Here is a 14,639-nt window from a genome sequence, read left to right as displayed (position 1 = left end):
GCGTTTTTATAGGATATGCTCAAAATTCTAAAGCATATAGAATATTAGACTTAGTGTCTAATGTAGTTGTTGAATCAAGAGAAGTAGAATTTATTGAAAATAAATTTATCAATGATTCAACTTCTAATTCAGAGTATCTCCAAAATGATACTAATATTTCACAAGAAATAAATAATCAAAATAATAAACGTCTAAACGACAAAGAGTTGATTGAACCAAGGAAGAGCTTGAGAGTAAGAAAAGAAAAGGACTTGGGTCCATATTTTATTTCTTCTCTGGCTATCACCTTTTTGGTAGAAGGAACTAGGAATTCTGTAACAAACAAGATTCCTATTGTGATGAACATAGAGGGTGATCCTCAAGCGTTCAAAGAGGCTATGGCTTCAAGGGATTCTGCTTTTTGGAAAGAAGCAATAAACGATGAAATGAACTCAATATTATCTAACAATACTTGGGTCTTGGTTGATTTGCCTCCAGGATTAAAGCCTATAGGATGTAAGTGGGTATTTAGAAGAAAGTATAACACTGATGGTTCATTACAAACCTTTAAAGCAAGGTTAGTGGCCAAGGGGTTTAGACAACAAGAAGGTCTAGACTATTTTGATACCTACGCACCTGTGGCAAGAATGACTTCTATTAGGGCTCTTATAGCATTAGCATCCATACATGAGCTTCATATACATCAAATGGATGTTAAAACGGTTTTTTTTAAATGGAGATCTTAATGAAGAAATTTATATGGAGCAACCGGAAGGCTATGTGCTACCCGGAAATGAAAAGAAAGTTTGCAAATTAATTAAGTCTTTGTATGGGCTAAAACAAGCGCCTAAACAATGGCATGAGAAGTTTGATTCAGTGGTGTTATCAAATGGCTTCTCACATAATAGTGCGGATAAATGTATTTACTCAAAATTTACTAAAGATTATGGAGTAATTATTTGTTTATATGTTGATGATATGTTGATCATCGGAACAAATTTAGAAGGAATTCGTATAACGAAGGAGTATCTAACTTCTAAATTCAAGATGAAGGATTTGAATGAAGTTGATACAATATTAGGCATAAAGGTGCATAAGAATGAAGTTGGCTTTACTTTAAGTCAATCTCATTATATTAAAAAGGTATTGGAAAAGTTTGATCATCTCACAATTAAAGAATCCAATACGCCGTATGATCCTAATCTTAAATTAGAAGGAAACATGGGAAGACCTATAGCACAATTAGAATATGCTAGTGCTATAGGAAGTTTAATGTATGCAATGCATTGTACTAGACCTGATATAGCATTTGCTGTGTGCAAATTATCAAGGTTTACAGGAAAGCCTAGCAATCAACATTGGAAAGCTATAACAAGAGTTCTTGGTTATCTCAAGAAAACCATAAACTTGGGATTACATTATAGTGATTATCCCACAGTTTTAGAAGGTTATTCCGACGCAAGTTGGATTACAAATCTTAGTGATAACAAATCCACTTCAGGATGGATTTTCACCATAGGTGGTGGAGCAATAAGTTGGGCCTCAAAGAAACAAACATGTATTACACATTCTACTATGGAGGCTGAGTTTGTAGCTTTATCAGCCGCAGGTAAAGAAGCGGAATGGTTAAGAAATTTGTTATATGATATAAAGCTGTGGCCACAGCAGATGACAGCCATTTCAATCTTCTGTGATAGTGAATCAACCATGTCTCGAGCATATAACGGGGTTTATAATGGAAAGTCTAGACATATAAGTTTGAGACATAAGTTTGTGAGGCAACTAATAGATGATGGTGTAATTACCATTATTATATAAGATCTCAAGGAAATTTAGCAGACCCTTTGACTAAAGGTTTGTCAAGGGATAAAATCAAAGAAACTACTGCTAAAATGGGATTAAAACCTATTATTGCTAAATGATGGGAACCCAACCTTATTCTAGTAGACCACTAGTTTCAAGGTTTAATGGGTAATAACAAGTTATTTAGCAATTGGAGCACTAAGGTATAGGATTTAGTGCTATTTACAATAAATTAGGAGGGTGAGTTTAAACTCTTAATGGAATGATAATATTATCTATCAAAAGATTCCACCTATATGAATATAAGAGTGGTGCCGCTCTAATCGAGAATTTTAGAGGTTTTATTCTCGTAAATATTCATGAAACCAGGATGAGCACAAGGCCATATAAGTGCTTAAAATTGTAAACTCTTGAACTTGGAGGGTATAAGTAATGTGTGTGATTTTTGGTACTAGCATATGGAGTATAGGTTTAATCGATTAGACACCTATTACTTCGTTAGACCTTTAAAATTTACACTAAAAGAATGTTTAATCTTAGTGACACATTCTTTATGCATATATTTGTATGACATTTAAATTTTATAAATAGTGGGGGATTGAAGGGTATTTACAAATTTGATTAATTAATATTATTAATATTATTGATATTATTATTAATATTATTAATATTAATAAACGATTACTAGCCGTTTAGTACCATTTGGTTAAAAGGACACAACCTTTTAAGGATTGTGTGTGTTTAAAATATTGTATCTATTGGCTAAAGGGACACAACTCTTTAAGAGTTGTATATGTTCAAAATATTGTATCTATTGGCAATAGAAAAGACACAACCATTTGTATACGTAACTAATCATAATTGCTACGTGCAATATGTATAAATAAGTCCTTGTCCACTATTTCAAAAAAAAAAAAAGTACTAAGTGTACAATTTACTCAACCATTAAGAGATTTTCTTTGTTCAAGAGAGTTGAGAATTTCTTACTATTGCTAATTAAGAAATTCTTAGGTTTCATTGTATCCTGGGAGAGTATTGTCATCAACCCTATAGCAACTAAGTGTGGGGACAAATATCTCTCTAAAGAAAGCGATCTAATCGTGCCTTGAAACCACTACATAAATATAAGATTTTGTCATCTTCTCATACTCATATACCCAACATCAAGCTCGTCGCCGCTCAAGCTCTGTCGCGCTCTGTCATAGTTCGTAAGCTCGCCTTCCTGCTTCGGCCATCAACGCTTCCTCGGCCCTGAGTCTGGGTTTAGGGTTTCAGCTTCGGCCCGGGTCTTCCATCAACACTTGCTTCGTCTCTCTGCCTATGTGAGTTTCAGCTTCAGCCCTGTTATTCCTCTTTCAATTTTATTGCTGTAAATTATTCGTACATCATGAATTTATTGTTCAAAGTTGAGTATGTTGCTGAAATTATGATTTAGCTAAAGTTAATTTGCTATAAATCATATTTGGAGAATTGGAGTTTTTTTTGTTACTGCCTGAAAGTTATCATAGTTTAAGTTTTTGTTGCTGCCTAAAAGTTATCATAGTTTAAGTTTTTGTTGCTTATCATAGCTGAATTTGTTGCTAGAACTCTAGAAGTAGAATTTGTTGTCAACTGTAAGTTGAATTTGATGCTGAACATATCATAAATGTGGTTGTTGCTGGATAATTGAGTTGAGTTGAAATTGTTACTGATCCTTGTTGTTGTTGTGTTGAATTTGTTCTGATCTCTGATCTTTCTCTCTTTTCTAACTCTGTTATAAATAAAACTCTTGCATCCCTCTAAGAAGTGTGTATAATTGATTCATTGATGGAAGAATAAGATGAAGTTAATTCAGTTCACTAGTTTCTTGAAGCTCTCTTTTCAAACTCTTCTTTCTCTATTTCTGATGTTCTGCATAATACAATGTTTCTTATGGAAGATATAGACGCAAATTAGAATGAAAAAAATATTGATCAAGCTCTCAATTTGTCCTATAAAGATATATACGAAACTCCAAATCTTTTTCTGATGCTCTAAATTTATACTAGAAACCATAGTTGTCAGAACCGGACCAGACCGGCCGATAAACCGAACCCAATACCGATCCAGTCTAAGCTTCTACCGTTTAAGGTAGAGAACCGGTCAAACCTGGTGAAAACCTGATCGATCCGAGCCGCTCGGTTTGAAGGTGAATCTACAATGGACTATCGATCTGCAACTCCACCGTGCTCTAAACCCTCCAGCGCTGCCAAGTGTCAAGGCGTCAAGGCTTGTGATAATTTTTGGAAAATTTTCCAAAATGCTTCCAGTGGGGTTAGAACCCCTTCCTCTAGGATAAAGCAAGCATGCTTCTACCACCAAATTGAAGTGATTCTCATCAATTAAGGTAGAGAACCGGTACGGACCGGTCAAACCCGGTGAAAACCGGATCGATCCGAGCCGCTCGGTTTGAAGGTGAATCTACAATGGACTATCGATCTGCAACTCCACCGTGCTCTAAACCCTCCAGCGCAGGGTTCGAACCCCTTCCTCTGGGATAAAGCAAGCATGCTTCTACCACCAAGCTGAAGTGATTCTCATCAATTAATATACAAATTATAATACATATAGCATTCTTTCTTTTCATTTATATTCAATTTATTTTAATTTCAAAGTCACTCATTTTTAAATCAATTACATTTTATTTAACTATAAATTTTATTAAATATATACAAATTAAAAAGATAAACAAAAAATTTAATTAATCACAATTTATTTTTTTCATGATTATATGATAATTGATATCTATTAATATTATTTTTTTAATATATTATTTTATTTTTTGTCTTCATATGAAGTTAATAGTTGAAAATTGCTAGATGATATTTAGTTAAACTAGTCAACGGTTCTTAAATATCAACTTCACAAAAAAACAATTGTATGTGACTTTTCACCTATAATAATATAATAATAAAATAAATATAAACTAATTAATAAAGTATTAAAATTTAAAAATGATAATTATTTTTATAAAAATACTAATAATAAAAAGATAATTAAATTTTATATAATTATTTAATTATACCGAGTTAACCGGTTCGACCAGTGACCCACCGGTTGAACTAATGACCCAGTGACCCAGTAACTTTATCGGTTCGATCACCGGTTTAGTTCTGACAACTATGCTAGAAACTAGTTTATTATCTCTTTTTACATCATTAGTTATGTCTAAAAATTAATATTTAATTATTATTATTATATTTGTAAAGACTTGCATTTTAATTTTTAATACATAATTTTAATTTCATTTATATAATTTTATATTTTTTTAGATTATGACCAAATCAACCGAGTAAATCAGTGATCCATCAGTTAAACCAATAACGAAAGACCAAGAATGGCCTCTTTGAAAGAAGACGACAGACATGCTGCTTCCAATGCTACTAGCGATGTGTATCGGCACGCTTCCTGAAATCGATGTAACTCTACTTACTGTAAAATGGCGGGTTAGGTTTCTTTCATACAGAGATGTCGGCTATTTCACTTGACTCCTATTGAATCGAAGGGGAATGAATGCTTTCTTTTTTGCCATTTTTCGTCTTTATTTAATGAACGAACTCAGCTTCGGCTTTATCTCATCCGTCAACTATATAGGATGATAATAATGTTTCTATCAAGCATAAGTTCTATATATGACCGGGTTGATTGCCAGCTCCGTTCTGATAACGTTTTAGTCATTAGTTCAATTTTCTTAGTGTAGTTATTTTAGTTTAGTCACGTAACAACATACTTTATCTAACTGGTCGGTTTGATTATTTTTCCTTCCCCCCCAAAAAAACAAAATGACGTCGTTTTGGTGGTTTTTTTAAAAATTAACCTAACCTTCGAAGTGCCCTCCATGGCTCCATGCCTCCATCAGTGAAGTGAAGCTTGCTCTCTCTCTCAATCTCACATCCTCACTCAGCCTCCGCAGAGCCGCAGAGGCACTCTCTCTCTCACACTCACGATTCCGGCTCCTCTGCCTCCTCGTTGCCTCAGCCTCCTCGTCGCTGCATCGTCGTCTCGCCTCAGCTTGATTTCTCTCCTCTCGCCGGCCGCGTCACCGTGCCGCACGCGTCTTCCTCTGCATCACCGCGCTACACGCGTCTTCCTCAGTGTCACCGTGTTGCTCGCGTCTTCCGGCTGTGCTTACACTGTTCCGCCGGCCGTATCTCGGTTCTCTGTCTCCCTCTTCTCTGCGTGCGATCAAGGTGAGTTTTTTCAATTTTTTTTAGTTATTCAATCATTAATTTTTAATGATTTAGCCATCTGGGTGAATGTTGCTGCTGATCCTGGTTTGATGCAGTTGCAATGGTTATCTTTTGCTGATTTTGACAATCTCTACCTCGTGCCTCTTCTGGCTTTGGTTCTGTGATCGGAATACTGTGACATTTTATTGGAACACCGAGCTTTGATTCTGTTTCTGGACTTCTGCAGAGGTGAGCTTTTATTTTTCAACGTAGTGTAGAAAAGATAAATCGATGTTAATTGGAATTTGTATTTGTATAGAATGACACTTGATAGCAAATTTGAAAGCAATTGGAATTTGTGTATAACTGTTGCTATTGTTTTAATGTAAGTTTAAGATAGAAATTTAATGCTAATTGAAATTTGTATAGAATTGATTGTTGCAGTTGATTGTTACTATTTTAATACTTGATTATTGCTGTTTTAATGTAGGTTTAATCCTTGATTGATACTGTTTTAATTTAGGTTTTAATATTTGATTGTTATTCTTATTTAATTGTTTCAATGTAGGTTTAATGCAAATTGAAATTTTTCTATTAGGTATTTTTAGAAAGGGTTTAGCTAACACTTGTCCTAACAGCACATGATAAGCTTACCACTAGTAGAAAGTTTTAAATATTTTCATTTAATGAAGCAAAACAAATGTATTAGAAACTTAAATTTTGTATATTTTAAATGAACACTTTCTTATTTTGTAATCTTAACATATGCCCTTAGGGCACATGATAGATAAACCCTTTTAGAAATTGATAATTGATTGTAGTCATGTATTTTATATTAATTTAGGTTTGATACTCGTTAATTGATTATCTTATATTTTTTATTTATGTTGGACTGGTTTTATTGGTTTAACCAATGATCTATTGGTAGAACTAATAAATCAGTATACTAGGACCGGTTTGATTACCGGTTCGGTTCTGACAACTAACTGTTTCTCACTTTACTGCTCAGCTGCAGAAAGAACACAAAGGTTTCACAGATTCAGAACACCAAAAATTTCCATAAAATAAAAATAAATCATTTTTAATCAACCTTTAGTTTTGATCGAATCTGTGATGCAACTTTTCTTGCATCATCAATGGGTTACCAATGCGTTCAGTGTAGCTTCCCAATTAAATCACTCTACGTTCAGTATTCCCCCGGCAACATTCGATTGATGAAATGCGTAAAGTTTTGCTTTTTCAATCACTCTTTTCCGTTAATTACCTTTTTCTCTTCATTTTCATTTCAATTACTTAGAATTAGTGAATTTGAATTTTTCAATTTTCGTTTACCCCCTATTTTGTTTTTCTGTGTAGGAGAAATGCAAGGCTGTTGCAGATGAATATATAGAGTGTGAAATCATGGTTTCTGATATATCCCTTTATACTACTGGTTTCGAAGTTCAAATCTTTATTCCTTCTTTTTTAGTCTTTTATATGATAGGAGCAAGGATTGCCCTGTTTTTCTTCCCCTTCGTTTTTATCTATTTATTTGATTTTTTTTTTCAGATTCTTATGATAGATTTGATGCTTCACAAGCAAAAGGCTTATAGACATCTTCTGTACAATGTCCTCAATCAACAAACATTGAAGTTTGAGGTATTGCACTATGTTGCTATGTAATAATAATAAACCCTAGTTATTATTATTATTATTATGGTTTCTTCTTTTGATGCTTCCTTTAGTAATTTCCTATGGTTATTTTTACAGGAAATATTATGTGCATTGGTTTTTGGATAATGATTTTTCATTTTCCCTTGGGAGATCATGTTTGAGAATAAGAATTCTTAAGCATTTTGAAGTTTGAGCTGTGTTTTTATAATCTAAAGGCTGTGTTAATTTGTGTTACAATGCATTTTGTAAATAAATATGCTGCTTCATACTACTTTCATGATTCACATTTTCTATCACTGAAGTTGGTCACTTGGTAATTTTTGCAGGGGCTACACTGGAAATTGGCCATTATTTATTTTATTTTCGATGCTTGTATTCATTTGTATGTAGAAGCAAGGAACTCATCTTCATTAGTGTCAACATGTTGCAAGGTTCACACATATGTATCCATTATGTCTAACCTTTCACTCAACTTGGTTGGTTTGAATTTTCATGCTATTTTTTATGGAGGTTTTTATGGTTTTCATTAGCAGGTGTTCATGTATGTCGTCTTTGGAAACTTCATGTTTCTTCTGACTTTCTTCATTATGTTTAAGATATTTCTCAATGCATCAATCAACATCTCCAGGTATATATATATTTGGTTATCATTCATCCCTTAACTTTTTTTGCATTTTGAAGAATTTGAGTAACCAATCGTCCATTGGGAATGCAATGACCCTATCAGTCTTTCTTTAAAGAATCTATTTTTTCTGAGTGTTTGTGATGGACTTGGGTTTGGAGTCCTGTGTATCATGAATATTCAGAGTTTTTGGCCATGGTAAATATTGAATCAAAATATTCTCTAGTTTTGGTTTTGAAATGAGAATTTGAATCTGATAAAATGATTCGGATGTACAAGTGATTTGCACAAAAAGGCTAACAAGTTGCCAATTTAAATTTTGAAAGGATTGATTACTGATAAGTTGATTCTTCAGTAAACATTCCATGCATACCAAATTCATATGTTAGTATCATCAATTAAACATCAGCTTAAATGTATTCAATCATGCAGATTCAATGACCTTTTGCTCACAATCATGATATCGTGTTACTTCAAGATTTTTCTTATTGCTATGATGGTAAGTTTCTTATTCTATTTCTTTGTTAACACATTCCTGTTCTTGTCTTTGATGTGTTTTGAATTTGTCAACCATCTTTGACCTTCCAAGTATGTATTTTCATGTAGGTCTGGGAATTTCCGAATTCTGTCATCTTCATCATAGAATTATTTTGTTTATCATCTAATGCTGTGGCATTGAATGGTTAGTAATCAACTTATCATGATGTTCTCTCATATAAAACAACTCCCCTCCGCCTCCCCTCTCTTCTTTAAATGATGTTCCTTCAAATATATGTTAAGAAAGGTTTAATTTTGGTACCTTGAATATAAGCATCAACATTAATGATAACACACTAGTCTAATTCATATAGGCGATTCCACCTAGTGAAAGGCTTGTATGTTTTAGTTTTTCATCTCTCTCTCACATGGGTATCGAGATGGGCTTGATTATGTTGTTTATATTGTCAAATGTCGATTATTATTTGAGACGATTTATGCTGATTGCATGTATTTTGTGCACATAACTCCTAGAGATTAGTTGATAGTACATTGACACACTTACATTAGCCTCTGCAAAGATTTAAATTATTCGACACTCATGACCGATGTATTTTATAAAATCTGACCCTATGTTTTTTTATGTGAATTTCAAAAACCATATGCTGAACTTTTACGGAAACAAAACCGCTTATCGTTTTCTTAGCTGCATGTCAACACTGCTGTGGAAAATGATGTCTGAATATGAGAAACATGCTTGACAAGGAAAGCTGATAAACAATTTTTCTGTGATCCAGTGATGACTGAATCGAGTATGGGTCGATGTGTTTGGGCCTGCTTCGGTGCATATGCTGTAAAGCTTTTTGTCACTCAAGTTCTAGATCTCAGATTTTTAGAGCAGTTGATAAAAGGGTGGATTCAAATGTCCTCCTCTTCATGATCTTAATTTATATATTAGTAGCAGAATTTTGAGGTTAGAAAGTGTATATTCAATTATCATATACTTGTTAATAGAAATAGTTTTTTCAGGATATAAGAGATAGATGGATATGAAGTTGTGAACACTGCCATATCTTAACTTTGTCCAGAATAATATCAATGAAACAAAGTTTTGATGCAGAAAGTGATATTTTAGAAATAACTTGAAAACCATTGAGTATTTATACATTTGATTCTTTTGAGGATTTGATTGCTAATATGATGTGTATGGTTTCTTGTCTATATATATTTAAAAAAAAAAACACAATAACAAAGTGGTGTACATGTGATTTTAACCATGGCTAAAAAGTTTATATATGGAGGAAATTTCTATGATTTCCATAACCCTTTTTTTGGGAGTGTTTCTCCAAAATATGGAGCGAATTCTGAATAGGCTTTCGACAAATTATATCATGCATCATATTCATGCAAAACACCATATTGTACGCAGTCGAGGTCTTGGATAAACAGCAGCATTACCTGCCTGGCTGCCTCACTGGGAGCTCTACACGGATTCGAGTCCTCAATAAGACATATAAAAGTATAAAGGGAAGTTCTGTGGTGCTTACCAACATAATCATCATGTCATGCGAACTGTATGTATCGCTGTTGGAATGTGACGCGTGGTTGTGGATAGTGATTGTTTTGGTTATTGTTCTGGTTACCAGTGATGGTATTGTCCTGTTCTGGAAAAAAAATTATCTAAGGTTGGGGTTCTGAAATTTAGATTACTTTTCTGATTATTATTTTGGTTATTGTTCTAGTTACAAGTGATGGTATTGAGCTTTTGTTCTGGAAAAAAGTTAACTAAAGTTGAGGTTTTGAAATTAAAATTACTGTTCTGATTATTGCTTTGATTGTTGTGCTGATTACCAGTGATGGTATTGTCTTTTTGTTCTGGAAAATAATTAATTTTCTAGAAAATAAATAATTAAAGTTGAGCGTCTAAAATTCATATTACTGTTGAGATTTTTTGTTCCGATTATGAGTGATGGTATTATCTTCTTGTTCTGGAACATATTAATGAAGCCGGAGCTTCTGAAATTGAAATTATTGCTCATTGACTATTTTGGTTATTGTTCTAGTTACTGGTGATGGTCTCTTGTTCTGATTACCAATAAACTGACTATTTGCTGTAATTAGAACTTTTTTGGTAAATTGTTATTAAATTAATTGATGTGGTTATTGTTGATGCACACGAGGGAATGTGGTATTGATGTTGTTTATGGAAATTGGGGTTTGCGTTAGGGGTACTATGGTTGTTAATTTTTTAGCGTGTTATTGAACTTGCGAGCTATTGTTGTTGTGTTTTGTGATAACCTTGCATGTGCTCTTGGCTTTGTAGAAATTTGGCTATGTGATCTATTTGCTGTAGTGGAATACGTTTGTGTTAAACTTTGATTGGGGGAATAATGCGGGTGTAATAAGAAGGATATTTACGGTTTTTCCATTAGCTAAATTATGAAGATTCTGATTTTCTGAAATGTAGATGGATGCAGTGCATAACAATGGTGGCGAGGGAAAAAAATTTGAAGAAAATGGGCGCTGTGATGAGGCGGTGGCGGAGGACACTTTAAATGATACTATGGAGCGAAACAGAGGGTCAAATGTGTTCGGATTTTGGAGATGTTGAGGATTTGACTGTTGAAGATATTATGCAAAAGACCTTTAGAACTGATGATGATGTGTATGAGTTCTACAAAAACTCTAGTAGGTATCATGGTTTTGGTGTCCGAAAAGGAGACTCAAAAAAGGATGACGATAGAAATGTTAGGAGGAGGATGTTTTTTTTGTAATAATGAGGGTTTGAGAGATCCCAAGCACTATAATAGATTGGATAGGAGGCGGGTACATAAACCTGAGACGAGAACAAATTGCAAGGCGAAGTTTTCCATTCACCTAGATAAGAATGCTTCCGTATGGCGAGTAAGAAAGATCAACAACAACCACAACCATGAACTGACTCCCCATGTAATGGTGCACCTAATCCCAAAGTATAGGTCATTGACTGAAGGTGCGAAAGCGCAAATAGATGGATTGCGTGAGTGCGGGATATCGACGGCAAAAACAATGCGATATATGGCAGGATTGGTAGGTGGGTATTCATTGGTAGGATTTCTAAAGGACGCGTACAATTATATTGACAAGCAAAGGTGTGAGCAATTGTTGATGGAGATGTTGAATTTGCGATACCCTATCTAGAAGGAAAGGCAGAGGCTGATCCTATGCTGATGGCACTGTATAATTTGACCGAGGACAGAATGCTTGCAAATATGTTTTGGGCCGATGGGGGAAGTAGGTTGGACTACCAATATTTTGGAGATGTTCTGGCTTTTGACTTGACTTACAAAAAATATAAGTACAACAGACCACTGGTTATATTCTCAGGATCAAACAATCACAAGCAGGCCACGATCTTTGGCTTTGGGCTAGTGTTGGATGAGACGATAGGGTCATATACTTGGCTGTTGAAGAGCCTGTTGGAGGTAATATGCCAAAAGATGCCATCTGTGGTTGTAACCGACGGTGATGAAGCAATGCGGGAAGTTGTGAGAGTGGTATTCCCTAGAGCAACCCACCAGTTGTTGGTGCGCGAAATTGAACTCCGCAAGTTTCGCACAGATGAATCGGCAAGTACACCGGGTCGTCCAAGTAATACCTCCGGTGAGTGAGGGTCGAATCCCATGGAATTGTCGGATTGAGCAAACAATGCTATCATATAGATCTTAGTCAGGCGATTAGAAAAGATGGTTTGTTTAAAAGCATAAACGAAAAGTAAAGGAAACGAAATACCAGATTAATTTGAAAGCAATGATAGAGATTCAGTTAAGGCTTCGGAAATGCGTATTCTTTCCGGATTAACTTTTCTTACTGTCTACTCCAATAACGAATGATTCATTCAATGGCAGCCGTAATTGACTAACTCATGTAGCATCCTCATCACATTAGCCTCTTCTAAACCATAGCAGTCCACCATATCCGAGCAACTCATGTAGCATCCTCATACAGTTAACTCATGGTTTTCCACTATAATCGAAGGTGAAGATCTAAGCAATCACCCCCTTCACGATCCTACTCAAAACGCCACAGACAAGGTCGGATCTTCCGGATCAGGGAATGTTGCTTCTCAGACTTTAGCCTTAACGCCACAGAGACCTCAGTAACCCACGATCAATGGGACTTTATGTCACTTATCCAAAGTCGCCCAGGCACTTTCTTGGAATCCGCAGTGCATTCTTTAGTTGTGGTTCAATGCTATTCGGGTCAGGACTCACACGGAACCCATGTAGAACAAGGATGATTGTCACAGATCATTCTCAATTCATGAGATGAAGAACGAAAATGCACAAGAGAATGGAATCAAACGTGTATTTAGAAACAGTAATATTATTAATCCATGAGAATCAGCAGAGCTCCTAACCCTAACTTAAGAGGTTTAGTAGCTCACAGCTTACAGAAGTAATAGTAAAATGTATGAATGGGAAAAGATCGATAAAGTTTTTTTTAACAAAGGTGATCTTTGTTCTATATATAATAACCTAATGACTAAGAAGTACAGAATTATAATAGACTAGACTAGAGATGCGAAAATCCATCCTTGGGCCCACTTTGGTTGAGTACTTGGGCTGAGCTTGGCGTCCAACTTGAGGAATGGGCGTTGAACACCCATTAGGGAGTTGATCCACGCTGCCTTGCGTCTTGGTAGGCGTTGAACACCCCAAAGGGGGTGGTTCTTGGGCGTTCAACGTTGGCTTGTCTCCTTAGGGCGTTGAACGCCAGCAAGGGGGTAGCTCCTTGGCGTTCAACGCCCAATATGGGCAGGCTCCTTTGAAGAAAAGTATAGACCATTATATATTTTTGGAAAGCTCTGGAAGTTAGCTTTCCAACGTCGTTGAGAGCGCGTCATTTGGACTTCTGTAGCTTCAGAAATGCTCGTCTGAGTGCATAAAGGTCAGAATCTGACAACATCTGCTATGCTTTCCTTGCCTCTGAATCAGACTTTGTCAAAGCTTTTCAATTTCAGCTAGAAATTACCTGAAATAATCATAAAACACAACTCCTAAAAGTAGAATTCAAAAATGTGAATTTTGCACTAAAACCTATGAAAACATAATAAAACTTAAACCAAACATAACTAAAACACTATGAAAATGATGCCAAAAAGCGTATAAAATATCCGCTCATCAGAACACCAAACTTAAACTCTTGCTTGTCCCCAAGCAACCAAAAACAAATTAGGATTAGAAAGAAGAGAAGGATACAATAAATCTCAGAGTTTTCAATGAAGCTTAGTTCCAATTAATGAGCGGGGCTAGTAACTATTTACTTCTGAACAATTTTGGCATCTCACTATCCTTTGAAGCTCAGAAGTGTTGGTGTCTTTAGGAACTCAGAATCTAGATGATATTATTGACTCTCTTAGTTTAGTTTTTTTTTTAATTATTGAACACAGCTTCTTTTTGAGTCTGGCCGTGACCCTAAGCGCTTTGTTTTCCAGTATTACTACTGGATACATAAACGCTACAGGCATTTAACTGGGTGAACCCAATTGGATTGTAATTCAGCTTTGCTAGAATCCCAGACAGTGGTACCCAAAATTCTTAGGCACACTCTTTTGCTTTGGATCACGACTCTAACTGCTCAGTCTCAAGCTTTTCACTTGACACCTTCATACCACAAGCATTTAGTTAGGGGAAGGAGCTCATTTGAACTTTTTAGGCCAATATTTTGTTTCTTTTAGGCCCTCCTAACCATTGATACTCAAAGTCTTGGATCCTTACACTTACCTTTTGGTTTAAAGAGCTATTGGCTTTTTATTTTTTTTCTTTCTCTTTTTTTTTGTGTTTTTTTTTCTCTTTTTCTTTCTTTTTTTTTTGCTGTTTTTTCTTGCTTCAAGAATCAATTTTTTTTTTTTAATTTTTCAGATTACCAATAATACT

At 34.9% G+C, this 14,639-nt stretch overlaps 2 protein-coding genes across 9 annotated transcripts in view; both read left to right on the top strand.

Moving 5' to 3' along the window:
* The first annotated feature begins 5,461 nt into the window (after window positions 1–5,461).
* On the top strand, window positions 5,462–12,571 carry LOC112720649 (protein ARV 2). 8 transcript variants are annotated; one of them, XR_003162306.3, is made up of 12 exons: window positions 5,462–5,990; window positions 6,086–6,218; window positions 6,979–7,192; window positions 7,326–7,373; window positions 7,518–7,607; window positions 7,949–8,053; window positions 8,156–8,250; window positions 8,677–8,743; window positions 8,851–8,926; window positions 9,519–9,694; window positions 10,151–10,406; window positions 11,189–12,571. XR_003162306.3 is itself a non-coding variant. In XM_072206703.1 (10 exons), exons 3-9 carry the CDS (start codon window positions 7,106–7,108, stop codon window positions 9,659–9,661), a joined length of 855 nt encoding a protein of 284 aa, XP_072062804.1. In that variant the 5' UTR covers window positions 5,462–5,990; window positions 6,086–6,218; window positions 6,979–7,105; the 3' UTR covers window positions 9,662–9,694; window positions 10,151–10,406. The 8 variants fall into 8 exon arrangements, 7 of the variants coding, with proteins under 7 accessions (XP_072062804.1, XP_025627453.1, XP_025627458.1 ...); XM_072206703.1 differs by lacking the exon at window positions 11,189–12,571 and having other exon boundaries at window positions 7,326–7,607; XM_025771668.3 differs by lacking the exons at window positions 10,151–10,406; window positions 11,189–12,571 and having other exon boundaries at window positions 9,519–9,917.
* Window positions 11,455–14,639, top strand: part of LOC140176086 (protein FAR1-RELATED SEQUENCE 5-like) — a 23,643-nt gene continuing 20,458 nt past the window's right edge. Inside the window, exons 1-2 of the mRNA XM_072205952.1 lie at window positions 11,455–11,794; window positions 11,902–12,329. Coding sequence (XP_072062053.1) covers window positions 11,455–11,794; window positions 11,902–12,329 — 768 coding nt within the window. The remainder of the gene's footprint in view (window positions 11,795–11,901; window positions 12,330–14,639) is intronic.

The sequence above is a fragment of the Arachis hypogaea genome, chromosome 11 (assembly GCF_003086295.3).
Source record: "Arachis hypogaea cultivar Tifrunner chromosome 11, arahy.Tifrunner.gnm2.J5K5, whole genome shotgun sequence".
Classification (NCBI taxonomy): Eukaryota; Viridiplantae; Streptophyta; class Magnoliopsida; order Fabales; family Fabaceae; genus Arachis; species Arachis hypogaea.
Note: the sequence above shows the minus strand (reverse complement) of the source record. Positions and strands in the feature narration are given on the sequence as shown.

Bases quoted from the DNA above. Each gene is read 5' to 3' on its own strand.
- LOC112720649 (XM_072206703.1), top strand. From the start codon at position 7,106: ATGGGTTACCAATGCGTTCAGTGTAGCTTCCCAATTAAATCACTCTAC. The intron at 8,054-8,155 runs GTTCACACATAT...TTTCATTAGCAG, and splicing joins TAGTGTCAACATGTTGCAAG to GTGTTCATGTATGTCGTCTT. The intron at 8,927-9,518 runs GTTAGTAATCAA...TCTGTGATCCAG, and splicing joins TAATGCTGTGGCATTGAATG to TGATGACTGAATCGAGTATG.